Here is a 15,537-nt window from a genome sequence, read left to right as displayed (position 1 = left end):
AAAGACAAATAGACAACCAATGACAGAAACAGAGCGCAACAGAAACAAGGCAAAGAAGGTTGGATATAACTTCTAATATAGATGGCCTAAATACACTAACTTAAGGGAAAAAGAGAATCGCAGGCAGAGTGGATCAAGAGGTAGGGTCCACCGAGAGCTCTTTATAGGAAATATAATTAGCCTGAAGAAGGTTATATAGACCAAAATCAAATATGAGAAAATGGAACTTGAAATGATAGGGAACCAGAGAGTAATAGGGGTAACTGGGCCAGTATTTATGGATAGGTTGAACAGACAGGCTTTAATAAATGAAGAAATATAACTAGAAATCCAGCCCAGGAGTGAGAAAGTACAGGAATACTTAAGTAAATAGCAGGTTGCCCCCCAATATAAAACCGTGAGTGATGGGGTGACCTGAAAATACATAGTTCATCCTGGGGGAGTAAAGGAGAGGAATAGCCTTAAAAAAAAAAAAAAAACAGCAGAAGATATAGCTAATAGTGTATCAGGAATTAAAACCCTTATCACTCGCACCACTCTGCTTAGTTGGAACTTATTCCATCCTAGTTTGTATACAAACACTGGATCTGAGGGCACAGACAGCTGTCCCGAAGATATCAGGATATACATAGCACAGTGGTCATCTTTAATTTCCTATTAACTCAATTACGATCCCTGTATGACTTATACTGCTGTATCATGACTGATCTTAGTTAAATTTGATTTGTTTGAATATTGCTTATTATTGACAGATTTTATTCAAAACTGTTAGGTTGCTGGTATCAAGTTGAGGAGTATAGAAACTATACTGAAAATGACAAGTGATTCACCACGATATCCATTCTGATTTGATTACTACCTGTTTTTGTAGCTCTACACTATCTACAAAGTTGTATTTCTGTTAATTCTGTTTGGTACTGATATGTTCAATTATGCTTGGTATCTGATGATATAGCCAATTCGGTTGATGATAACAAGGAACAGCACAGTAACTATGGTAGAACTCCTTATACAGCAGTTTTATGTCTTTTTAGTTTTATGTGTCTATAGGAATGTGTTTAGTTCTGTCCTGCTTTGTTCTGTTTCTTCCTCTTATTATAGAAAGGATAGAAATACATGTTAAGACTCACGCTTGCATAAAACCTATAAACAGTTTATGAGAACTGATCTTATAACACATGATGAACAAATACTTTGAAGGAAAAAAGGGGGCACTGCAGTATCCAGTGCTGATTCTGTAGTGTTATTATGTGAAATTCAGCAATATTATTAATCTTTGTTCAGAAGGATTTTAATCTAATAAGTTTCGTTAGCTCTCAACATAAATGAAAATATGGATAAATGTGTACATGTCTAAGTGTATAGGATTGATACTCATATTACTTAGTTTTTGTTGGATAGTTGAACAGAATGGTTTGCGGTCTCTCTGGATGAATTCTCATTTAAATGTTCCACTTTTGTATCTTGAACAATTATTTGTGGGGGGACAAATATGTATACAGCAACTAGTGATTTATTACTGTTTATTTCTTTTCTTTGAAAGTATGTACTATTTCTGCCTGTTTTCTATTGTTTTATCTTTCTTTAATTAAAAAAAATCATATCTTAATATGTCTGAGTTGGCAGATGGGCTAGAAACCTCGATCTGCTGTTTATTCACAGTGTAAAAGCTGTATCCTGTAAGTATGTACCAATTAAAGTGTTGACAAAAAGGGTGCCTTTGAACGCCTGCTTCAGCTGTGGTTTACTGGAAGAACAGATAATGATGAACACTAGTATTTCAAGTGCTGCCTGCTTTCCTGCAGGTCTGTCTGCTGTACAACAAAGGTGGTGACTCCCTCTACGGGTACTGCAACCTCAAGGACAAATGCACCAAATACCATGTCTGCAGAGCCTTCGTCAGGGGGGAGTGCAGATCCCAGACCTGCACGCGGTCCCACGAGCTCGTTCATGCCTCCACCCTGCACCTGCTGCAGGACCAAGGACTGAGCATCGCGAGTGTTGAGAATTTTCAGATCATTGCGGCCTACAAGCATACAAAGCTGCACGAGAGGCTCAAACACACAGGTAGGCGTGGCAGAGGTAGCCGGGGTGGTCACAGTGAGGTGGGTTTGGGGTGCTGTTCCTTAAAAAAAATCAAGACATCCCTTGAAAGTGAGTCTGAGGACAAAGGACTTCCTATGTTAGCCGTAGCTTTGTCGCTGGAAATTGTGGGGCAGACAGCATTTTATCACATAGAATAGTGGTTCTGAGCAAGGGAGGGAAGTCGCTGCCAGTTTACAGCCTCTGCCTAAATGTTTGAACAGCATGGCTCCTGGAGGTCAGGGAGTAGATGGGACGGTCCAACAGCTGGGGAGAGCAAAGGAGGTAGGTGACAACTGGAAATGTAAGGATAAGAGAATGTGGCTTTCTTTCATTAAAGTATTTGTGTTTTTTGTGCGGAGAGGAATAGGGAAAGCAAGGCTTTTACAGCAGGCAACATCCCAGCCCTTTTTAATTTTGAATTTTGTTAAGCTGCTCAAAATAGAACAGAGCGGGCTGGGGATTTAGCTCAGCGGCATAAGCGCCTGCCTTGCAAGCAGGCAGTCGTGAGTTTGATCCCTGGTACCGATAAAAAGGAAAAAGACAAAAAAAAAAAAAAAAAAAAAATAGAACAGAGCATGCAATCCTCCTGCCTCAGCTTCCCAGAGTGCTAGGATTACAGGTGTGCACTGTGAGACTCAGCACTTTTTTCACTTTTAAGTAATTTCAGCCACATTATTGAAAAATGTGTAAAATAAACTAGAAATAAAAATTGAATGATTCTCCTTACTAGACCCACAGTTATTTTACTGTGGATACTTTAGTCCTGTTCCTATGCAAATACTAATCTAATTATGTTTCAAATAACATTAGTTTTCTATCTTACATTTTTGCTTTGTACAGCATCATCTTGCCATATGTGTGCATGTGTGTGTGCTGGGGACTTAACTCAGGGCTTTAAGCATGTAAGATACATGTTGCTTTATGGGGTTTACTCTCATCCTCTGACATTTTATTAAAACTTACAAAGTGTGATTTGGTGTTCTTTTAATTACCTATTTTATTAAACTTTCTTATAGTTGAACATACATAAGTGGTGGGTTTAGGAAAATTGCTGGCAAGAAAACTAAACAATGGGGGCTGGGGATTTAACTCAGTGGCATAAGCGCCTGCCTTGTAAGCAGGCAGTCATGAGTTCGATCCCCGGTACTGATAAAAAAAAAAAAAAAAGAAAGAAAACAACATTCAGCTGGGTGTGGTGGCACATGCCTGTAGTCCTAGCACTTGGGAGGCTGAGGCAGGAGGATCACAGTTAGTTTGAGTCTGGGCTAAACTACATACCAGTAGCAAGACCCTGTCTCAAAGAAACAGGCAACAATGACAAACAAAATCAAATTACCAGTCAGAGGCTCTGAGCTTTTAATGTAGAGGTTGTGTGTGTATGTGCTGGGATGTTAGTGGTAGACTTTACAGAAGCTGAGGAGGGTTCTGTGTAGACCAGCGCAGCAGCTGTCCAGGGATCCATCAGTGGGGGCAGGGACCCTAATTCTGTGTCCAGGAGCCGCCACTGTCATCATGCAGTCTCCTTCTGTGAATCTCTCCCAAGTATGAAATCGTACCTCTCTGCTTGTTAACGTGACATTTTAAGTATATCAATCATAATCAATATATCAATTATATATTTTAATATAGAAGGCACAGACTTTCTAAGCCCAGAGTTTTGGGAGTCTTGCACAAGTAAAATGAAGCATGGGGTGAGAAAAGGCAGTTTTTGGAAAGCTGATCCCTTTCTTCATCTTAGATGACGTGGTGGTGGCCCCTGAGCATCCGCAGAGCCCTGAGAAACGAGGAGCCCACGCAGTGGGGGCTAAGGACGTCCGGCCCCCTGTCCCTGTTGCTGCTCAGGCAGCCGTGAGGCCGTGCCCAGCTGACCCCTACAGGGCATCAAAGCAGTGGAAAGCAGCTTGTCCATCCTGGAAGATCTGAGAACTAGGCGACCATGCATTCCTGTCACTCGCTGTTGCTGTGCTGACTCCGGCCTCTGCACTTAGATATGGAAGGGACAACGTGCACCAAGAGGCGAGGATTGCCAGTGGGTGTTTGGGGGTGAGCTTGGATGCAGAGCCAACCAAAAGAGGGGAAAATTTGAATGCACAGCCGCAGGGCGCCTTCCCCAGCCTGCTGGGGCCGATTCCTGCAGATCTTGGGATCCCCTCCCACCTCGCCTTCCACAGTCACGGTTTACACTGTGATAACTGTGGGATATGTACACTTCGCACACAGGTTTTTACCTTGCTGTTTCAGAAGCACCCTTCCATGTTCGTTCACATCTATACATAATCTTGTTTTTTGCACACATCCATTAATATGTCAAACTACCTCCCCTCATTCTGGCATATTTCAGTTCTAATGAATTTTAAATGTAACTCTTTGTAAAATCTTTACAGTATTGAACTTACAAATCCGTTCTTTACTTTTGCTGAGCTTAGGGGTGCTAAATAACACTATCGTCTTAGTAATATTCCTAACACCTGTATCCTGTGTGTTTGCAGGGATGCATTTTCTACATGGCCTTTTATTGTTGAGCCTCCCTCCTTTTATTGTTGTGCCTTTTATATTCTCAGGAAGGCATCAACCATACAGTGCCTGTGAAAGCCAAGTTTTGGGGGGTTCATCCTCAGCCAGCACCACGCAGCTAAATAGTCTTGGGGCTGTCAGCAGAGATTTCTGTTTCACCTGCCTTTTTCACCTTTTATTGAGCTTTTGCCAAAGCCCACCTGCTATAGTTTGAAGGATGCACAGGTCATCCATTCCCCCAGATTGTATGTTTTCTTTTCTTTTTTTTAATCAGTACCGGCGATCGAACTCACAACCATGCACTTGCAAGGCAGGCACTCATGCTGCTGAGCTAAATCCCCAGCCCTGTATGTTTTTTTTTTTGAGGACAGGGGTGGACCCTCAGAAATCTGTTTACTTCACCAGGCCGTGCAGAGACATGCTGAGCTCTGTGTGTGCCATGGGTACCATGGAGTACGGCTGAGGCAGCACTGCTGTGCTTGGTGTAATCATGCCTCAGATGTCACTGGGTAACATGCTTTTTTAGAAAAAAAATTAATGTCCTGTAATGTTGTGAAATTTAAGAAATAGGGACAATATAGTGAGTTTTTGTACAGCTGGGTTTTTGTAATTTAGGGAAATTTCATCATGAAGCGTTCTTCTCTGTTGGGAGAAAAAATGCAAAACTGTCCTTTTCAAAGGGAGAGAGTCTGTGTTTTCCCCTAGTGGACAGTAACAGCTGTGCACCTGACAGTGATCTTTGGTTGTCAGCAACAGTATTTCTGAAAGCCTTGATGGTCTGCACATTTTGTTTCTCCTCCTCCACCTCTTTTATTTTCTAGTTCTGATTTTGTTCTGGTATTATTTTTTTCAGCACTAGAGATCAAATGCCTTACCACTGGGCTATACTATTCCCCCCATCCTGGTGCTAACTTTTTTGAACAGTTTTTTAAAAAATATTATTTTTATGATTTATATTTTATGATTGTACTGTGTATATTTTTGTTGTAAGCCATCTTAAACCTTTCATGGAAACTCCATGGGGCACAGACCTATGTCTGTTACATTGAGGGACTTGGTTTATGAATTTTATGTCATTGTGTTCTTTTTATGTATCTTACACTTATATTCTTATGTATGAAGTTATTGGCTCTCCGTAATCTTTGTTGCAATATTTTATTCAATTCTATAATATTCCATTTTCTGATTTTAAAATACTCACTTTTAATTGAGCTGTGTCTCTCTGGCTGCTTCAATATCTGGCTAAATTATAATCTTTAAAATATTGGCTGTGCTTTCCAGACCCCAGCAAGGCCGCTGGTACAGCCTGTGTAGTGCTAGATACCTGATACTGCAGTGCTTTCTGCTTTTATGTCCTGGCTTGGAGCGAAGACATTACTGTTCTTCTTGGTAATTCTAATGCTGGGAAGTAAGACTTGTTTCCCACATAGTGAGTTAAACTCTATATTTGAATCTGTTTGAATAAGTATCACATTGTTTGTTTGGTATTCTACCTCCACTTTTTTTAATAGTCAAAAATCCTTTTTCTCCTAGTGAGTGTATAAGGAAAAAGTCTTTTTCATTGCTTCAGTTTGATCCTCTTGGTCTAAAACTGACCCTTTAAGACTCATAACTAATTATTTCCACCATGGATTGAGTCTCTTCATTATTGATTTTTTTCATTTTCCTTTGTTATTATTTTGTCTAGGTTTTATAAATCTCGTATTATGTTAATTCCTTCTTGTATGTTATATGTCAGTATTACTGCTCAGTTTGGGGATCTGTCTTTAGTTAATCAACTGTTTATTTTTTGGTGAATAGTTGTTAATGGTCTATTTGTTTTTTTCTAAATACAAAAATCATAGCTGAAAAATGAGTTTTCTTATGTATGTTTATTGTTTTGTGTTAAATACAAAATGTGATAAAATTTTTTGTATTTCTTCATTAAGTATGAAGTTAGTGGTTTTAGATGAATGTTCTTTTTAAAATAAGAGAAATAGTATCTATTCTTATTTGTTGGAAGCTAAAAGCTTGATAAAACGAATTGGTATCTTTTGATAAAATCATATTTTTATCATTTAATTGCTTATATTAAAGGCTTTCATGATATTTCAAGCTTTTTTTTTTGGTACCAGGGATTGAACTCACAACCTCATGTTTGCCAGGCAGGTTCTTGTGCCACTGAGTTAAATCCCTGGCCTACGCTTTTATAATATTGAAACGTCTTTCAATTCATGAAATAAACTCTACCTGACTATATGTTCTTTTAATGTATATTTTTTTTCTGCTTGGTATACATCTATACAAGCATTAATAAAATGTATTATATTTTATGTATGTAGTAATTTGATATATGGTCAAATAAAAATTTTGTTCTAGGTATTGTTTGAAATTTCTGTTAATTGACTTATAATGTTATTTTAAGAAGTGTGTCATTATGTTGTAAATTTCTTTCTCTGTTATGTTTAAAATCAACATGGGTAGGTGCTGTCACAGCAATTGGCCTGCTTTTCCTTATTGATCATTTCTCTGTGTTCACATTGCCTCTTAGCCTCACCAGGAGTTGGGCCTTAATGCCTGTGTCTTGCTGGAATTGTCTCACTTGGCTTCTTTTTTCATTGTTATTATTTTTTGCTACCGGGAATCAAACTCAGGACCTAGCACTTGCTGGGGAGGCGCTGGCTGCTGAGCTATATCCACAGATCCCTCGCTGGGCTTCTTTTAGTCCCTATGTCTCCTGCCCAAGTCTGTGCCCCACACACTCAGCTAGAGCCAGCCCCTTCCTAGCAGGGGCCACTGCAGGGAGTCAGGTGCTTTGCCACGAGGTTGGATTCCTGGTTCCCACCTCGGTAACCAGCAGCTGAGATGGCTCCTGCTTTGGAAACAAGATTCAGAGAAGGGAGGCTCCTTCTGCAGGTGTCTGAGTGACGGACTGTACTCTAGCAGCTCTGACAGCACAACTGACCTCAGCCTGCTCTCCATCAGGTAAGATTAAAGAGCATTCAGCCTGTCCGAGCTGGAGACCAGGTCAGTCAGCTCTCACACAATGGTGGAGAGATGGCTCACAATACAACAGTATGTGACACCCAAGTCTTATAACTGGTAACAGTAAAGAGACTTATCTCACTGCTTGTGGTGGTCAGTTTGGGCTCTGATGCCTGTCATCTTCTCCTTCTGATCTGGGTTGACAGGTCCTATTTGGACCTATGCTGGTGTCCACATTGCATTCATCAAAGTAGATTTTGTGGTCACCCTGTGTTTGACAGTGGGCACGTTTAATCCCTGTCAAGCGCCACTGTAGGTCACGTGCCAAGCTTAAGGAGAGGGAGAAGGTGCCCATGGAAAGGGGCTGTATTATTGATTTATTTATTTTAAAGAGAAAAAACCAAAAATTTCAAAACATGATTATAGTAACAATGGTATATACATTGCGTATGGTTATCTTCAAATCTGGTACTCAGAGTTCATCTGCATTTAATTGTCTGAACAATACTAGCACAAACATTTCTCTTCAATGAGCTCAGAGAAATCAGTAGTACAACTATCATATATTCACCTCACACTAGTGAGACAATACAATGTTTACACATGTATGTCTGATTTATTTCACTTATGAGTAAGGTCTCAAGTTGCATCCATTTACATATAAAAATGTCTAATTTATCCTCCTTTATGGTTGAGTAGTACTTCATTGTATAAAAATAGCACATCTTTCCTATCCATTTCTCAGTTGATGGGCATTTAGGTTGTTTCCAAGATCTGGCTATTACAAATTGTGCTGCTATATGTACATGGGTGCACATATATCACCGTGGTATAATGCTTTTAATTCTTCTGGGAAAATACCCAGAAGGGTACTAGCTGGGTCAAATGGGACCTCCAATCCTGGGGGTTTTTTTGGTACAGGAATCGAACTCACGACCCTGCGCTTAGCAGGCAATCCTAGTGTTTTGAGGAATTTCTACACTGATTTCCACAGTGGTTGTACCAGTCTGCATTCCCACCAACAGGAGAGAAATGTTCCTTTTCTCCCACAGTCCCTCCAGCTTTTGTTGTTGATTGATTTCTTGGTAATAGCTATTCTTTTTGGAGTGAAAGGGAATCTCAGTGTTGTTTTAATTTGAATCTCTCAAATGATCTCAAGTGATGTTGAACCTTTTTTCATATATTTACTTGCTGTTTGTATTTCTTATCTGAGAAGTGTTTGTTTATCTCAGCTGCCCATTTTTGGATTGAGTTTTTAAATTTGGAAGGACCTTTTTTTTGAGTTCTTTATTATGTTCTTGGTAGAAGTGTATTAACAAGTTCCTCAACTCCAGATGAATGTAGATTGAAGATTTTTCCAAATTCACGAATTCAACCCAAAATCTGGTAGAGCCATGAGAACCCTTTGGCTTCCTGTGGTTGCTGGGGCAGACTCAAGTACTAAGACTAAGGAAAGCCAACTTCCACGGCTCAACAGGAGTATGGTACTTGCACCATACGCAGGTAGAGGGCAGTATGGTTTCACACGTGGGCATGGGCCTTGGGTCTGAGTTTCACTTCTGGCTCTGCCTCAGTTTATCGCGTAATTTTGGATGTATCGAGAACTCTCCACGAACTGTTTTGCCATCTATGAAACTGCACTAAATCTGTTCCCAGAAAATGAAATTCATTTGATGATCGCATAGAGTCCAAATAGTCTGAACAGGAAGTGCCATGTGTTGTATTTGCAACACATAACTTACATAATTAACGGTTTGGAGGAAGGAAGTTAAGTGATCGTCCGAGAAAACTGGGGCAGAGAGCAATGTCTGCTGTCTGGATAAACCAGACTGAGAGCTAGCAAGAGGGGCAGGATGGGGAGGGTGTGCTGGGGTAGAAGAAATGTGAAATGCTGAGCCAATCCTGAGGATCAGTGAGAAAAACATGCAAAAGGGGAGGGAGACGCAGGTCCAGCCAGCCAGACACCTGAATATACCCCCATAATAAAGATACGATCTTTATGAAAACGTGCTTACACTGATGGGAAGCTTGTGAATATGGAATGTCGCACAGAGTGGAAATTCTTTTTATATTTAGAAAGCCCACGAGGAGTAAATGAAGTCAATACAGGAGCAGGAATGTTTGAGTCACTTGTGGTGATGATGATCCTATGACTCGCTATTGGAGCCGGGATGGGGCCGGAGCTCGGCCGAGGAGCTGGGTGAGGGACCCCAAAGCCTGGCCCGGGAGACTGGACGGGCACCGAGCATGGCCCCTCGCGGTCCCAGCATCGCCCCAGTCTGGAGCAACAGCCTCGATGGAAAATGAGAATACAGTGTATTTGTTAAGAGCTTGTGAGGCTACTTGATTTTTCTTTTTCTTTTTTTTTTTTTTTTTTTTGTCTTTTTTTTTTTTATCGGTACCGGGGATCGAACTTACGACCACACACTTGCAAGGCAGGCGCTTATGCCGCTGAACTAAATCCCCAGCCTCCGCTTGATTTTTCAAAAATTACTTGCATTTGTGGCTTCGATAACACAATCATTTTTTAAATGACATGGTACTGGGGAAGAAAACAATAAAATCACAGGTATGCTGGTCATCACTGCCTACCGAGCTCAATGAATTCATAAGCAAGATCCAGAGCTTATCTCAGTCCAGCCATGCTGAGAGCTGTTTTCTAGTGGAAGTTCTCAGCTTTTCAAGAGAGTGGCATAAGAAGCCAGTTCTCATCTGTTACAATATTTAAGAAACTAAGGCTTTTTTTTTTAAGAGAAAAGAACTAAAAACATTTTCCTTAAAACCTTTGTGTCACCAAATGAAGCTGACTGCTAAATTTTGCTTCGCAGTGCATAGTTCATCTAATTTAAAAAGTACTTTTATTAAGGATACTGCCAGTCAGCTGTGAAATTTTGCTTTAGTTTTTTTTTTTCTTCATTTTTTCCCCCTTTTTCTCCTTGAAATAAAATAGATTTGGAAAAAAATGAACAAAGAAAAAAATCCTAGCACTCAGGAGGCTGAGGCAGAAGGATCACTGTGAGTTTAAGGCCAGCCTGGACTACATTAGAGTCCCTGTCTCAGAAAACCAAATTAAATGAACAAGAAAGATACTGATATGATTATTATGTCACTGAGAAGATCAATACATTAGCGGTTTTACTTTTGTTATCTTTCAATGTCAAGGCAATTTATGAATTAAGCATTTGTTATGTAGTTAATGTCCTAAATATAAATTTACATTTTCTCAACTTGTCTCTAAGACAGTATGATAACCTGAGAATGCAAGCTTTCTTTGGTGGTGTATGTTGGAAATGACAAAATACCAACAAAATCATCCAAATTCAAACATCAGCCTCAAAAATCAGACAAGGCTGGGCCATGTGACTCAGGGCTACAGTGATTACTGAGACTCTACACCCCACCCTGGCACAAAAAGAATCTGGAGAAAAATCATTTGAACACTAACACAGAAAGGGGGAGAAAGCTTACAATTAATTGAAAAAGTTATAGCACAGAAGAGAGCAGGAGCAGTCAACTGTAGAAAAACAAGTTCTGGGGCCAGGAGTTTAGCTCAGCACGCAAACACCTGCTTGGCAAGCATGAGGTCATGGGTTCAATCCCTGGTACCAAAAACCATCAACCATAGGAGTTGGGGATTTAGCTCAGCGGCATAAGAACCTGCCTTGCAAGCAGGCGGTCATGAGTTCCATCCCTGGTATCGATTTAAAAAAAAAAAAAAATCCACCAACCAACCAAACAAATAAAAACCCCCAAAATGAGTTCAAGGCCAACCTGGACTGCATAATGAAAATTGCCTCAAAAAAGAATAAATAAATAAGATAAAAACATCAGACTCAGTTGGTCATAACTTTCTAAAAAAAAAAAAAAAAAAAGTTCCAAGCAGACTGTTTGCAGTCTCATGAAAGTACTGAAAAAGCAGATTATGATGAAAGCTACTTCAATGATTTTGGGGTTTAATACCTAATTGTTTTGTGTCTAAAACAATATAATTAAATCTACAGTGTAGTCAATCAGCAATACATGGTATTAACTGAAAAATCAAAGTATAGAAGGATTAAGTAAGAGGGTTATAATGTTACCAGCAAAATTATTGACCCCGGCAACAGACTATAGAAATCCAACTGTATATTAAGGAATTTCTGAGGAAGTAATAGACTGGCAGTGTAGTCAGGGTTGTAACACAGGCAGACCCATTTCTTAAAATTGGAAACAAAAGGTAATTTCAGCCTGAAATTCAAAAATATACCCAGGAGCTGGTTATGGTGGTGCTTACCTGTGATCCAAGCACTCAGGAGGAGGTTGAGACAGGATTACTCTAAATTCTAGGACACCCTGGGCTACAGTGTGAGTTCAAGGCCATCCTGAAATACATAGCAAGAATCTTGTTCAACATTCTTCCCCCCCCAAATTAATTTATTTTTAAAAAAATAAATGGTGCTAACAAGATTATCATAAATACAAGTAGACTCTAAAAAGTTATCTTTATCATCTATCTATCTCCAGGTTCTATCAAATAGTATCATAAGAAACCTGAATATATATATATATATATATATATATATATATATATATACACACACATATATATATTACATACCATCTGAATATATATCACATGTACTCCCAGGGGTAGGGGATTCAGCCTAAGGCCTTGTGCATATTAAATACATGCTCTACCATTGAGCTATATCCATAGGCTCCTCCCTGCCCTTTTTTAAAATTTTGAAACAGCATCTCACTGTGTAGTTCAGGCTGGCCTTAAACTTACTATGTAGCCCAAACTATCCTGGAACTTGCAGAATCTTCCTGCGTCAGCCTCCCAAGTGCTTGGATTACAAACTTGTGCTTATGTCTGGCTCAAATAGAATTATTTTGTATCTTGAGTCCAAATAATCCAGAGAAACAGAAATCATTGCATTTATAATTATAATAGTAGCTTTCACTTTCTGCAGTCTTACTATTAGGTAAATACTATGGGACACCCCTAGTCTCCCATCTCACGTAATTATTAAAACAGACTTGAGCCACATCAATGTTGCCCTTAGACCCGAGGAGCAGGAGACGCCTTGGGCCCCTGCTTTGCAGAGCTGTTTCTTCTGGTAAGTGACACCGTCAGGCTACAGAGAGCTGCTTCTCTCCATTGCTCCTGTGTCCTCAGAACCAAAGGTGACTGCATCTGACTGCTCTGCAAGCCCGTGGGTTGGATGAACATGATTTGGGGCTTTGCAGAGGATGTCTGTGGTAGAAACATATAATTTAGCAAAAGCAAACTAAACTCATCAAGTCCTGCCTTTCAGATAGCATTGCAAAATGAAGTAATTTCTCCCAGTTGTTTCCAGTGTCATTTTTCTCTCCTTCCCTGGTGTCTAATCAGTAGTTCTGGATGGACTCACAAATTGTGTAGCATTTGCTTCAAGCACACAGGGCAGCTGCAGAACCTTCAGTTCTATGAAACTATTTATATGGTTCTTCTATACTTGCACAGTACTTTTCCATGTTACATGCAAGAAGCAGGGTCTCAGTTTCTTCCATGAGTAATACATGCATACTAAATGTGCAGTTGAATAGAGGTTTATTTTTTTAATATTCTTAAGATATAATCACCTTTTCAAAAAGTAAATCAAGACTTGAACGTCAGCCCAGGCTCTGTCACAAGGGAAGTCACAAGGAGGGAAGATAAAAAATAATCTACAAAATCATAATTTGGGGCCCATAAAAGAAATGTGGTCACAAGACAATGAAGATGGTTGAAACCCAGAAGGACAATAACTAGCAAGGAGCGTGTGACACAAAATCTTTGACCTTTGGGGTTATGAAGGAAACAGACCCCTTCCCCACTAATAGGTCAACAAAAATCGAAAACGAAATCAGCAAAATTCATAATGAATTATTTATGATAGATAATAGCAGACAAAAGCACTGAGAAATTTATGCAAGAACTATCAAGCAGATTGCTGTGATTGATAGGTCATCTCCCCAGTACTGACACACTTTCAGAGATAGGATGGTCTCCATATTACAGAAAGGTTTCTAAACCCCCCTCAAGAAAAGATGAAGAGAAAAGCTAGCTCTCAGCTGGACAGTTTTCTCGGGCAGATGCGCCCACACACCTCTGTGGGAAGGGGTGTTGAAAGACAAGTCAGCTGTGTTGCATAAGTCCTTAAAATGTTTGTGCCTTTTGATTAAATAATCCTACTTAAGGGGTTGGGGATTTAGCTCAGTGGCATAAGCGCCTGCCTTGCAAGTGTGCAGTTGTGAGTTCCATCCCTGGTACTGATAAAAAAAAATCCTACTTAAGATTAATCATGTGATAATAAGAAATGTGTCACGATGTGCATGTTTGTTTAGATCCTGAGAAGAAGTGGGTGGCACACGTGAACTGGAAAAGGGAGAATTTAATGAAGATGCAGGCAGAGGAGAGAAACCAACCATAAAGATTCGGGCAGAGGAGAGAAACCAACAAAGATGGTGGAGTACTCTGGGGTGACCAACAGTGGGGCCACTGGGTACCTGGGCAGGAAAAAATATCCAGAACAATACAATGCTTAATGTAGCAGTTCTTGCAAAAATAAGATATTAGAAACTACCCAAGTGTACAATAGGGAATTCCCTGAAGAGTTGATACCTTGGGGTGCAATGCAACTATTACAAGTTACATTGTGGAAATGTGATTTATTAAGATGAAAAGATGTTCATAATATTGGTTAAAACAAAATTTTATACATAGTTGGATTCTTTTTATCAGCATTTTGTGTACATGTGTGTATATTAATTTATGTATTTGCTGAGTAGTCTGGGATGAGCTTGTGTCTGACATTAATAATACTTCTTTTGCAGTGGTGAGATTACAGATAGTTTTAATACAATTTTTGCTTCTCTGTGTACTATACTTTTTCTACAATGTGTGATTAAAAAAATTAAAGTACTTTTTAGAAAAATTAGAAAGATGGCATGATACCCAAATTACTTCTGTGAATTAAATAGGAGCTATTCTTAACCCCAACAAGAAAGATTCCTTAAAAATTCTATTAGAAGCCAATTTTATTTATGAACATAGATACAACATTTTTAAGTAAAATTCCAGCACAGGACAATAATCACTTTATATTTAACTTGAGGCTAATTACTACACTGGATGTATAGTGTGTTACAAGTTGAGTTTTTCTACTTAGATTACCAGGCCATTTCTCTTATTTTTCATGATTTAGAATATGTTGTCTAGTATGGTAGCCACTGACCACCTCTGGATGTTTAAATTTGGATTAATTAAAATTAGATTTCTTTAAAAATTCAGTTTCCCAGCTGGACTAGCCATGCTCCCAGTACCTGAGAGTCATTTGGGGTTGGAAGCTACTTCATTCGACAGCTCAGATTTATAGAGCAAGTCCACCATCGCAGGACGTGCTTCTGAACAGTACTAATCTAGAAATTTCTTACTTTTCCCTTCAAAATGGTGGATGAGTTCCACAGAGAGTTGTTTGTAGGCAGATAATTTTATCATCCGACTTCTCATAATTGCCATTTGGGTGTATACCAGTCAATTTTGTATAAAATTCAACATTCAAGCATGTTTTATTGTTTGAGGAATGTCAGTTCCTAAAGGGCAGAGACTGTGTTCCTGCTCTATTTCTGACAGGAGCCTCAGTCCACTAAATTTAATTTCTGTTTGCTGGTGCCAACAAGAGCAGCTTACCGACTCTGTGGAAGGCCAAGTCAGTGTCCAGTCTGAAGCAGCCTCTTGTGTTTTTCAAGCAGTCTCTGGTTGGTGTTTCATAGTGCGTGGCAGAGGAATCCAGCATTCCTTGACCTCTTTGAGAAGTTACTATATAAGAACTCTTCTTCGAAAAGTTACTATATGAGAACAAAGACAGATAAGTAGACACCAGTTCTACAACCAGTACCAAAGAGCAGTAGACAGCCTTGTGCTCTTGGGCTAATTCTCTCCTTCTGGCGTCAGGTGAGAGAAGAGACGGA

At 39.5% G+C, this 15,537-nt stretch overlaps 1 protein-coding gene and 1 long non-coding RNA gene across 2 annotated transcripts in view; one reads left to right on the top strand and one right to left on the bottom strand.

Annotated features, from left to right (window-relative positions):
- The window catches only part of Zc3hav1l (zinc finger CCCH-type containing, antiviral 1 like), a 14,586-nt gene extending 7,626 nt beyond the window's left edge, over positions 1–6,960 (top strand). The window contains exons 3-4 of the mRNA XM_003475345.5: positions 1,806–2,067; positions 3,824–6,960. Coding sequence (XP_003475393.3) covers positions 1,806–2,067; positions 3,824–4,008 — 447 coding nt within the window. The 3' untranslated portion in view covers positions 4,009–6,960. The remainder of the gene's footprint in view (positions 1–1,805; positions 2,068–3,823) is intronic.
- LOC111758484 (uncharacterized) overlaps positions 1–15,537 on the bottom strand; it is a 26,495-nt gene extending 10,958 nt beyond the window's left edge. The window contains exons 1-2 of the long non-coding RNA XR_002792664.2: positions 15,257–15,537; positions 11,837–11,924 (exon numbers count right to left, since the gene is read on the bottom strand). This is a non-coding gene — a long non-coding RNA (uncharacterized LOC111758484). The remainder of the gene's footprint in view (positions 1–11,836; positions 11,925–15,256) is intronic.

This window comes from Cavia porcellus, unplaced genomic scaffold, assembly GCF_034190915.1.
Source record: "Cavia porcellus strain 051 isolate PalLab524CR breed Dunkin Hartley unplaced genomic scaffold, mCavPor4.1 scaffold_6, whole genome shotgun sequence".
In the NCBI taxonomy this organism is placed as follows: domain Eukaryota; kingdom Metazoa; phylum Chordata; class Mammalia; order Rodentia; family Caviidae; genus Cavia; species Cavia porcellus.
Note: the sequence above shows the minus strand (reverse complement) of the source record. Positions and strands in the feature narration are given on the sequence as shown.